At 37.4% G+C, this 12,500-nt stretch overlaps 2 protein-coding genes across 2 annotated transcripts in view; one reads left to right on the top strand and one right to left on the bottom strand.

The window, feature by feature from the left end:
* Window positions 1-12,500, bottom strand: part of LOC136843828 (sodium-dependent noradrenaline transporter-like) — a 294,066-nt gene that overhangs the window by 145,313 nt on the left and 136,253 nt on the right. The gene's annotated exons all lie outside the window — the stretch shown is intronic.
* The window catches only part of LOC136843827 (uncharacterized), a 169,929-nt gene that overhangs the window by 95,763 nt on the left and 61,666 nt on the right, over window positions 1-12,500 (top strand). The window contains exon 3 of the mRNA XM_067112620.1: window positions 5,610-5,695. Within this exon, the coding sequence (XP_066968721.1) occupies window positions 5,627-5,695 (69 nt within the window). The 5' untranslated portion in view covers window positions 5,610-5,626. The remainder of the gene's footprint in view (window positions 1-5,609; window positions 5,696-12,500) is intronic.

The raw sequence follows: 12,500 nt of genomic DNA, 5'->3' as shown, positions 1-12,500 counted from the left end.
CTTCTTCTATAGCTTGAGAACGTTCGTTTGCCTCTTCTTCTACAAGAAACACGAATCTCCAACATCGTCAGTTTTTCAGAACCGTAGCTAATAGCTAGAAGTCCCTGGAGCACCGTAAGAGGAACTATGTTCGACTCAGCTAAAAGAAAATAACAAAACTACAAAAAGATAGTTCAATTCTTCCTTTTTGAATCCCCTGACACTTCTCTCTCTCTCTCTCTCTCTCTCTCTCTCTCTAACACAAAAATGGCAGAATTGCGGAATCACTTAATGGCCTTTGATTTTTTTTTTTTTGATACTGTAATGGTATCCTTAAGTTGCTTATCCTTCCATTTCCGAGAAGAACTGGAATCGGAGTGGTATCTGGACTATTTTGTGCCCTACGGTGAAAGCCTGACTAAGCAAGGGAGGAAAAAAAGTCCCAGACGACATTGTCGACCGTATTTTATTTTTCTTTTCTTTTTCCCTAAATGGTGTCGTTGCTTGCAGAAAAACTTGCCTGGCGGGAAAACTTCTGTGTCTAAGTATAAATGGTACCACGCAGATTTAGTTTTCTTTCACTCTATCCTTTTTATCGAGTTACACAGAATTAATGTAAATACGCCGAGAATAAAAGTAGAGTGCTTTCTCTCTCTCTCTCTCTCTCTCTCTCTCTCTCTCTCTCTCTCTCTCTCTCTCTATATATATATATATATATATATATATATATATAATGTATCTCTCTCTCTCTCTCTCTCTCTCTCTCTCTCTCTATATATATATATATATATATATATATATATATATATATACATATATATACAGAGGGAGACAGAGAGTGTGAGAGAAGAAAATAAAGAGAGAGACCACTGTACTTCTACTCTCGACGTATTTATGTTTACTTTATGTACATTAAAAAGAGAGGTTAGACAAAGTAAGCTAAATCTACGTGGTGCCATTTATACTTTAATGTCGGAATATATATATATATATACATATATATATATATATATATATATATATATATATATATATATATATATATATATATATGTGTGTGTGTGTGTATATGCATGTATATATATATATATTTGTGTGTGTGTATGCATGTAACTACTGATTGCTATAACAGAAGCAGATACCGTGCACCATTTTAGTAATGAGTGAGGAACCAGACTTGCGTGTGTAACAGGCCTCATTACTCTGTCCGGGAAAGGGCGTGGATTTTGAATGGCTATTTTGGAGGCGTATAAACTTGTCTGTTTTTAACATGTACTCTGTTATTATTCGCAGATTTTGGAGTTTTATCGTGTCCAGACCCTTAGAATATTTATGGCAGTCTTGTGAGTTAAATTTGGAAACAAGGTCTCATACTTGCATAGTATGAAGTATCTATATGGTTGTCAGGCTTTCAGAGCTTCGGGTAGTATGCATGTCATTGCAATATTACTGGTTACTTATACATTTTTTGGGGCTGATATCTGAAAAATTAATTTCTAGCCCCCCCAAAAATTAATAATGCGGTTTTTACGTCTTCTCATCTTGTGTTTTGTTTTTTTAAGAGAATTGTTGTAGGGGCAAACCATTCATCTTCATGATTCCTTGCTCATGCGTCTAACGATCATTGGAGGCCACAGTGAGTAAGATACGAATTTACTTCTGTCTGAGCAAAAACAAAAGCGAGTGGAAAGTGTCAAAACAGCAGCGAATTACACCCAAAAAGCAAGAAAACCGTTGGGTAGTATATATTCTTCATGTTTAAAAAAAAAAAACGGAAATTTTACCTAAAATACAATGGCAACTCAAAGGACACATCCTGACCTTAACTACCATAACCTAGCCTAACTTAACCTAGGGTATAGCGTCATACGTAGCACTACATGAGCAGCCGACCTTCGTCTCCCTCCACCAATTCCCCCCCCCACTCCCAAACACACACACACACACACACACACACCGTACTTAACACCTGTTTCTTACTTCAGCCTGACAGCATTAATACAAAAGAACAGTTTAATCGCCATATGACGATCGGTTTGACTTTCATGCGGCTGCATTTTCCGGTTGCAGGGTCACTGTCAGGCAAGGCATACGTATAAAAAATGCGCCGAAGAAAGATAAGTATAAAAAATGCGCCGAAGAAAGATAAGTATAAAAAATGCGCCGAAGAAAGATAAGTATAAAAAATGCGCCGAAGAAAGATAAGTATAAAAAATGCGCCGAAGAAAGATAAGTATAAAAAATGCGCCGAAGAAAGATAAGTATAAAAATGCGCCGAAGAAAGATAAGTATAAAAATGCGCCGAAGAAAGATAAGTATAAAATGCGCCGAAGAAAGATAAGTATAAAAATGCGCCGAAGAAAGATAAGTATAAAAATGCGCCGAAGAAAGACAAGTATAAAAATGAAGAAAGACAAGTATAAAAATGCCGAAGAAAGACATACATATAAAAAATGCGCCGAAGAAAGACAAGTATTAAAAATGCGCCGAAAGACATAAGTATAAAAAATGCACCGAAGAAAGACATACGTATAAAAAATGCGCCGAAGAAGGACAAGTATTAGAAATGCGCCGAAAGACATAAGTATAAAAATGCACCGAAGAAAGACATACGTATAAAAAATGCGCCGAAGAAAGACAAGTATTAAAAATGCGCCGAAAGACATAAGTATAAAAAATGCACCGAAGAAAGACATACGTATTAAAAATGCGCCGAAGAAAGACAAGTATTAAAAATGCGCCGAAAGACATAAGTATAAAAAAATGCACCGAAGGAAGACATACGTATTAAAAATGCGCCGAAGAAAGACAAGTATTAAAAATGCGCCGAAAGACATAAGTATAAAAATGCACCGAAGAAAGACATACGTAGAAAAATGCGCCGAAGAAAGACAAGTATTAAAAATGCGCCGAAAGACATAAGTATAAAAATGCACCGAAGAAAGACATACGTATTAAAAATGCGCCGAAGAAAGACAAGTATTAAAAATGCGCCGAAAGACATAAGTATAAAAAATGCACCGAAGAAAGACATACGTATAAAAAATGCGCCGAAGAAAGACAAGTATTAAAAATGCGCCGAAAGACATAAGTATAAAAAATGCACCGAAGAAAGACATACGTATTAAAAATGCGCCGAAGAAAGATAAGTATAAAAAATGCGCCGAAGAAAGATAAGTATAAAAAATGCGCCGAAGAAAGATAAGTATAAAAAATGCGCCGAGGAAAGATAAGTATAAAAAATGCGCCGAAGAAAGATAAGTATAAAAAATGCGCCGAAGAAAGAGAAGTATAAAAAATGCGCCGAAGAAAGACATACGTATAAAAAATGCGCCGAAGAAAGACAAGTATAAAAAATGCGCCGAAGAAAGACATACATATAAAAAATGCGCCGAAGAAAGACAAGTATTAAAAATGCGCCGAAAGACATAAGTATAAAAAATGCACCGAAGAAAGACATACGTACAAAAAATGTGCCGAAGAAAGACAAGTATTAAAAATGCGCCGAAGAAAGACATACATATAAAAAATGCGCCGAAGAAAGACAAGTATTAAAAATGCGCCGAAAGACATAAGTATAAAAAATGCACCGAAGAAAGACATACGTATAAAAAATGCGCCGAAGAAAGACATAAGTATAAAAATGCGCCAAAGTTTCTTCGGCGCAATCGAGTTTTCTGTACAGCCGCTACAGCGTACAATCAAGGTCACCGAAAATAGATATATCTTTCGGTGATCTTGGTATAATGCTGTATGAGCCGCGACCCATGAATCTTTAACCACGGCCCGGTGGTGGCCCATCCTATATCGTTGCCAGAGGCACGAGTATGGCAAAATTTAACCTTAAAAATAATAAAAACTGCTGAGGCTGGAGGGCTGCAATTTGGTATGTGTGATGATTGGAGGGTGGACGATCTACATACCAATTTGCAGCCCCCTAGCCTCAGTAGGTTTTGATATCTGAGGGCGGACACAAAAAAGAGCGGACGGACAGACAAAAACTAAAAATACATATTGGTTTCAATAATGACTTGACAGTGGCAGCGACAGTGATGAAAAAATAAGACGAAGTGGAGTAACTAAATGGGAAATCATCCTGTGCTTTATAGAAAAATGTCCTTTTTCTTTTTTTTTATGCTTTGCTAGTTAATCATTACATGGGCAAGAGAATAGGCAGAAAACTGCAGATTCTCTCTCTCTCTCTCTCTGGGAAATGGATTAATATCAAGGAAATTAGACCAGACCCCTGTCTCAGACGGTGAGACTCCTGTCAGCACTGCCAACTAATTAAACTACCTGTTCTGTCAAATGTAATTTACTGTCTTATAAGTTATAGCCCCCTAAGACGCGCATATGGATTCTCTTCGCATAATTGCCTCATTCATTACCAGCTCTCACACATGAATTTCCTACCTTCTTGAATATAAAAAGGAAAATGAAACTTTTACAATGAATATCAGAGTCATTATAACCACGGTAAGAAGTAGTGTTCAACTCTGTATCTATATATATTATTTTTTCACATATGGTGATTATGTGTTGACTAGGATCTTAGTGCCTACTGTAGTTCAATAGTGAGAAAACCCTTGCTATAAAAGAAACCATCATACGTTATCCTCTCTATGTGTATGTAGATTTAAATTTTCTAGCACCATTTGCGTTAGAAGACCATCTTCTAATTATCAAAATACTTTTTTAAAACTTGTTTCCTCTGGTAATCTACTTGAATGAGTTTATTTTTACATGTTCATGTTTTCATTGAGGCTCATTTTATCTCTCTTTTTATTTGTGCTCCTTTAACTAGTTTGATTTATTAAATTTAGTCTGTCAAGCCAAGCACTGGGGCACTTTCGGCAAATCAGCGATGAAGACAGTGAAAAAGGGAGTTGGAGTGGTTGAATATTAAGATAAACAGATCCAGAAAATAAACGAAACGATGGAAAAGGATCTCAAGGTGAACTGGGAGAAAACCCCACAGTTGCACTAAAGAAGTAGCAGTTAGAGGTGATGGACAGTAAGGATGAAGAAAGGAAACGGGAATGTAGATAAAGTAAAAGGCCAGAGAGTGGCTGCAGCCAGGGTCCGAAGGGACCATGAATAGTAGCATCTCTGAATGTATTCAGTTTATGGCAATCATTCATTTCTGCAGAATATCAAAGTGTACAGTGGTTCAAAAAAGTTAAGATTATTAATTTAACCAGACCACTGAGCTGATTAATAGCTCTCCTAAAGAGGGCTGGCCCGAAGGATTAGACTTATTTTACGTGGCTAAGAACCAATTGGTTACCTAGCAACGGGACCTACAGCTTATTGTGGAATCCGAGCCACATTATACCGAGAAACGAATTTCTATCACCAGAAAGAAATTCCTCTAATTCTTCATTGGCCGGCCGGAGACTCGAACTCGGGCCTAGCAGAGTGCTAGCCGAGAACTTTACCGACTCGTCCAACGAGGAACTAGTGATTCAGAAAAAAAATAAACAGTAAATATCAAGACCAGCTTCTTGAATTAGTAAAATAAGCTATTCAATGTCAAACCCACCTTCTTGAATTGGTAAAATAAACCAGTAAATATCAAAACCAGCATCTTGAATAAGCGAATAAATAATCACCGCCTCTTCTCTTTTCAGTGGTAGGGTACCTGAGAATGGTGATGCTCACCCTCTCCCTCGCTGGACCTTTCACTTGCATCTTGATGATCATCGGGCTGTGTTGCGTAAGTACTCGTTGTGGAAACGTTTAAAAGAATGGATTTTGTATTTTTGTTTTCATAGCTCTGAGGCTCACTCTGCATAGAACTACAAACTCGAAACGTGCTAAAGAATGTGTTCTGAGTTGTTTGATCCACAGGCCTCAGGCTTCGTTGTGCACAGACGATGAAGATGAAACGTTTAAAAGATTCCAGTGAATAAATTTGGAGTTTTCGATTCAGAGTTCTGAAACTCGTTTTGCATAGAACAATGAAGCTGAAATATTTAAAAGAAATATTCAATATGTATTTGGAATATTTTGAATGTATTTTGAAATTCAACAGAATGCATTTTGAGTTTTCGATTCATAATTCCGAGAATCATTTTATACTTGAAACGTTTAGCGGGAAGAATTCTGAGACTCGTCACTCAGTTTAATAGTTCATGAAATCTTTCATGATAAGCAAGTAAAATGAAAGTTATTGGTATTATTATTAGTCTGACGATATCTTGGGAGATTTCCTGCCTGTTTCTCTGTTGAATACTATTCTCAATTTTACTACAGCTTTTACACTCAAATTAAAGTAAGATGGCCTTGAAAAAGTTATGGATTCTTTAAGAAACCAGATTTTATCAAATTTTCAAGTCTTCCGAATTTATTAAAAACTAACTGACCAGCCCGGCGCTGCCCGGAAAAACACTGAAAGACGCAGAAAATCTTTCCTGCACCTCCTTGCTCTGACTGTCCCTTTTAGCTAGGAATTACTGAGGTGACTGACCCTTTTATCCAGATATTACTGTGCTGATTGTCCCTTTTATCTAAAAATTACTGTGGTGACTGTCCCATTTATCCAGACATTACTGTGGTGACTGTCCCTTTTATCCAGGTATTACTGTGGTGACTGTCCATATTATCCAAATATTACTGTGGTGACTGTTCCATTTATCCAGATATTACTGTGGTGACTGTTCCATTTATCCGGACATTACTGTGGTGGCTGTCCCACTTATCCAGGTATTACTGTGGTGACTGTCCCTTTCATCCAGGTGTCACTGTGGTGACTGTCCCATTTATCCAGGCATTACTGTACTGTCTGTCCATTTTATCCAGGTATTACTGTGCTCACTGTCCATTTTAGCCAGATATTGCTGTGGTGACTGTCCCATTTATCCAGGTATTACTGTTGTGACTGTCCCATTTATCCAGGTATTACTGTTCTGTCTGTCCCCTTTATCCAGGTATTAATGTAGTGACTGTCGCACCATCCAGATATTACTGTGGTGACTGTCCCATTTATCCAGGTATTACTGTGGTGACTGTCCCTTGTATCCAGGTGGTATTACTGTACTAACTGTCCCATTTATCCAGGTATTACTGTGCTGTCTGCATAGTTTATCCAGGGATTACAGTACTGACTGTCCCTTGTATCCAGTTATTAATGTAGTGATTGCCCCGTTTATCCAGGTATTACTGTGGTGACTCCCTTTTCTCCAGGTATCACTGTGGTGACTGTCCTGTTTGTCCAGGCATTGCTGTGCTGTCTGTCCCTTTTATCCAAGAGAGAGAGAGAGAGAGAGAGAGAGAGAGAGAGAGAGAGAGAGAGCAAGTCTCTTATGCAAGTTTTATCAGAGTATTGTTTTAAGCACACACACACACACACACACACACAGAGAGAGAGAGAGAGAGAGAGAGAGAGAGAGAGAGAGAGAGAGAGAGAGAGAGAGAGAAGTAAGTCACTTATTCAAGTAATATCAGAGTACTGTTTTAACACAGAGAGAGAGAGAGAGAGAGCAAGTAAGTCACTTATTCAAGTAATATCAGAGTACTGTTTTAAGCAGAGAGAGAGAGAGAGAGAGAGAGAGAGAGAGAGAGAGAGAGAGAGAGAGAGAGAGAGAGAGAGAGAGAAGTCTCTTATGTAAGTTATAACAGCGTATTGTTTTAAGCAGAGAGAGAGAGAGAGAGAGCAAGTCTCTCAGATTATTGTTGTGCAAATTATAACAGATTATTGTTTTAAGCAGAGAGAGAGAGAGAGAGAGAGAGAGAGAGAGAGAGAGAGAGAGAGAGAGAGAGGAGGGGGTGAATAACTCCTCGAAGAGATTGACAGATGTCTTGAAATTACATTATCGTGGTGAAAAAAAAAACGCACGGAATTGGAACATAGATGCTGATTAGAAATAGCAAAAATTCTTGCATGGAATAAAGGAAAGAAACACGAATAACAATAGAAAATACAAACGAATATAAAATGAAAAGGAATCGTGACTTCGTCAACTGGCAAGTTGACGAAGATTAGAGATCGAAAAACGTTCGGAAAAGTTCAGACAGAAAGCAATCATGAAAATCTCTGATAAGGTCAACGAAAACATCAGCGCCGCAGCGGGAAGAGCGGAAACTGAATAATACAAAGGGAATATTGACGTAGGTTGTGAAGAAACAAACGCATATTGATCTGTTACCGATAAATTTGAACAGGAAATATCTTCAGCTCTCTTAGAGGAGGAATAAACTCCAGAGGGATGCTGTGTTCACAATTTGATGTTTGTGAGACAGAATTATCCCACGGCTACTGTGATCAAATAATGAAAAAATTAGAGTGATTAGTTGCCTCCGCCAGCGAAGCTTTAATAAAATTATGTCACTACCCGCGTTTGTGTGCGTTTGCACAAAGTACCTAAAAACTTTTATTTGTTATTCTTTTCATAGTTAGCATTTACTTTCAAAACAGCACAGAGTGTACAAAAGTTATAGCTTTCATTATTTTCATGAAAAATATATTCCAGTAGATTGGTATAAAGAAATAGGAATACTGGCAATTCATTTGACTGCCGTTTTTGGGGTGGGCCATTGTTTGACGGGCGTGTTTTGGGGGCGGTTATGGCAAGCAGAAGAAATTCAGATGACTGGCTGCATTTCACGATACGGACGCAAAGCTTATGTTAAGGGACACCATTTGCTACGTATCCAGGTTACTGAACTTATTATATGGAAGAGCCGGATTAACAACATGTTGTTGTAGAGCACCCAAGGTGTGCCGTAAATAGAGTATTGAAAGTATTGAGAGAGTCTCTATAATTGAAAACCACATTTTACGTTATCGGACAAACCTCACACAGAACTCGTAAACTAATTCGGAACAAATGTATCGATGGCCAATTTGCTGGCAACTATGTTTCACACTTGGTCAGGTTTGTCATAATTATGTGCTTAACGAAACACAATGGCGTTTACGATCACGCGAAGACGTGCAGCCATTGACTCCCAGGATTTTCAGCGAGAATTTACTCCACTATTCTTTTGCGCTGCTTAGTGATGTTCTCTGAATTTAAATCACGAGTGAAGCACAGTTACTTTTTTGAGTGACACTCCCACAATAGTTCATTGGACTCTTCATTCGTTAACTCAGAGATAAGCATTTGTATTAAAACGAGAAATAATTTTACGAAATGGCGAGATGTTTCCCAGTCCGAAGCAAAATAAAGATATCTAGACATCAAATATTTGCTTGTGCGACTTTTCGGCACTACTTTTACCTCATGTCCGCATAGTGCTACATAATTTTGAGTCATAATAGAAATTTTGACAAAAATGAAATTATTGTCTTATTTTTACGACGTTAAGTAATTAATATGAAACGAAAGGTACTTTTGTCGCTGACCATGAAAATTTAATGCATATTCTTCTGTGGCTTACCTTAGGAAGTTTATGCCTACTTGAATCAGCAGTTAATATTAATTAGTTAGTATTAGTCCCCGAGAAAGTTGTGCAATTTAAAATTAAGGAACTTTGTAATTCGATTAAAAAGTTAAGAAAACAGAGATCTTTGACCTACGAGAACACTTGTGGTAAAATAACCTCATACGTGTGATGGTTTATCAAGTGTGAAATATAATTTGATGAAAGGTTATTTTAGGGCAAAACCTATCAGGAGACAGTATTAACTGAGACGAAGTAATTAGTTTAGAAAATGCATCTAAGCCAAAATCAGATTAAATTTTGATCAAGTACAATTTTCCTACGGTATTGCAGCTGGTCTTTGATCGTTGACTATTCGTCAGAGGTACCGAGAACAGCTACTACCTGTACACCAATCAACAGTTACTCTCTTGTAAAACCAAAAATTCCTCCTCCATTATCTGTAGAAATATCTATATAAATATTGGCATGAATGCCGCATGTTCATTTATCTCTTACTATACTGTTATTGGAATACTGTCCTACGCCCACGTCAGTAAAGTCCCTTGTTTTCCCTCATGCTTTAGAAGAAAATACGTGAAATGATGATTTTCTCTTGCCCCAAGAGAGGTCATTATAATTTAGACCATTTCCTATTAACTATGAAATTAAGTTCGGTGCGCATGATTCCTCCTTAGGATTACTCTGTTTTTGCTTTCCCCTTTTTGACAGCTTTTTCCCTTATGCCTTCCATTTCACTCCCATTCCGGTTTCTCGTCGCGAAAAAAGTATTTTTTTTTCACATTTCTCCCTCTTACATTGCATATCCTAATTTTGTAAGCAAATATAGTCTTCTCTTGCCTACCGGGAATTTTACCTTCGTCAGTACTAAAGAAGTTTTTCAGAATCACGAAAGAATATACCGAAGTTGTTTAGAGCCATGAAAGAATATATCATATTCCTTTAAACCTTCAAAGAACCTCAGGTTTCACATCCGGCTCTTTGATACGAAACGGAAAATCTTATGTATATATATGAGATAGAACCTCATCCACCCGAAGTTATCAATAAGAAGAGGCTCCTTGGGGAGCGGCTTTGCAGAATAAACGACTCAGGGCATTGCCACGTCAGCGGCGACTATCAAGGCACATATATTATCCTTTATATTTAGGGAGGGAAATGTCCTCCAAGTGAATAGAGCAATTGCCTTCGGGGGTGAAGACCCCTCACATTTATTCTCCAAGAACGCTGACTATTTGTCCATGGACGTCATATACTTTAGCTCATGGGACCTTTGGGATACATAATATTTGTCTTAGAGGAAATTACCGACTGGCTGCCTGGGAGAGAGAGAGAGAGAGAGAGAGAGAGAGAGAGAGAGAGAGATTGTGGGGAAGGGATGAAAGAACAGAATTTAGGCAACTTTTGTTACATTCTGTCGATATTTGATTAGTAAATTACACGTTGCCTGAGAGAGAGAGAGAGAGAGAGAGAGAGAGAGAGAGAGAGAGAGAGAGAGAGAGAGAGGAGGGAAAGGGATGAGGGGAAAGGGATGTAAGAACAGAATTTAGGCAACTTTTGTTGTAAGAACAGAATTAAGGCAACTTATGTTACATTTTGTTGATTATTTGATTAGTAGTGACTTACTGGCTGCCTGAGAGAGAGAGAGAGAGAGAGAATGAATGGGGAGTGATTATAAGAACAACCTTCATATTGTGTTTTTCCTCTCAGCTTTATGGTACGTATTAAACTGATAATTTCATGCAGAAATCCATCAAAAAACTCTGTGAATATATTTTCTTAATGGATTCTCTTAAACAGTAGTTACATCCAGGTTACTTCGTCAGAAAAGAGTTTCCTTTTTGTACCCTTAGCTGTCGGAGCCAGGACATGAGTTACCCTTCCAAAAATCCCATTCAGAAGGAACATCAATGAATTCTCCCTTCTTTTAAGTCTCTTAAACTAACATTTGGTTTTTAGCATTCAAACAAACTTTACAAATAGCAGGAAACCTGATTTATACAGCAATTATTCCTAGAGAAACTGAAAAGAATAACAACTATAGTGATTTTGGCCCTCGCAAAATAAGGGCAAACTGCCCAGAATTCCTAATTGGTCGGTGTTATTTACAGCAGAGAAATCTCTCCGCCTTGCTACAAGGATGCTGATCCCCACAGCCCATCCAAGAACCACGCACCCTTGACTGTTATTCGAAAGATAAATATTCAAGGTACATAGAAAAAGAATAAGTTTGTGTATAATAACAATAAGAAACCTGAAAGCAAATATATTTCTCCATATTCAAGAAATTCAGAGATTATTATTATTATTATTATTATTATTATTATTATTATTATTATTATTATTATTATTATTATTATGTGCCCAAAGTTCGTTTATATATTTTATAAGAACGAGTAGAGGTAGCTTATCATCAGCTTACAATAATTCAGACAATAATTGTTTGAATGAGAACAAGCTGGCTTTATGCCAGCACAAACTCTTTGCTTACGGAGAAGCCTGTGTCACGCTAATGATAAGCAAGTGATAAAGGCTGTTATGATTAAGAGTTATGTTAGTGATGTGAAAGTGATAATGATGATCTTGTCATTAGCAGAGAAAGAAACATTGCAGGGAGTAATGGAGAGTCAAAGATAGCCAGTAAGGAAAATGGAAAAATTTTATCTCGAAGGCGGCAAATTTTAAAAATAATTCTACGGGACTACCATACCGCATTTCATTTACTCGAGAAAAGGTGAATAGCTTTAGTAGGAGAAAAGTTATTTTTTCGCCTTAGCTGACTTGTTTTTGTGTATGTCTCTCGAGGAGGACTGCATGCTGTGCGTATTTTGAATGGCCGTTGGCAGGTGTTTAACCCTCTAAGGTAGAGTCGAATGTACGAGTGTATAATTGCGTTTTGTTGTTTATCCTCCCCTCACTAAGGCGATTAAAGTGATGTGTTAGGCAGCCGAACAGGGAGAGGAAAAACGTCAGTAAGAGAAAAAGAGCAATTGTTATTCATTATGAATAACAGTTACTGAATTTCTGTTCGCAGAGAGAGTTGGAAAGAAAATGATGGTTGTTGATTTTTACCTCTTGGAAATGTACTCGTGTTTCTTGCCTGATGCGATCTACAAATTGCACATGAATAGCTTGAT

The sequence above is a fragment of the Macrobrachium rosenbergii genome, chromosome 12 (assembly GCF_040412425.1).
Source record: "Macrobrachium rosenbergii isolate ZJJX-2024 chromosome 12, ASM4041242v1, whole genome shotgun sequence".
In the NCBI taxonomy this organism is placed as follows: Eukaryota; Metazoa; Arthropoda; class Malacostraca; order Decapoda; family Palaemonidae; genus Macrobrachium; species Macrobrachium rosenbergii.
This window is presented reverse-complemented; position numbering and strand designations above follow the sequence as displayed.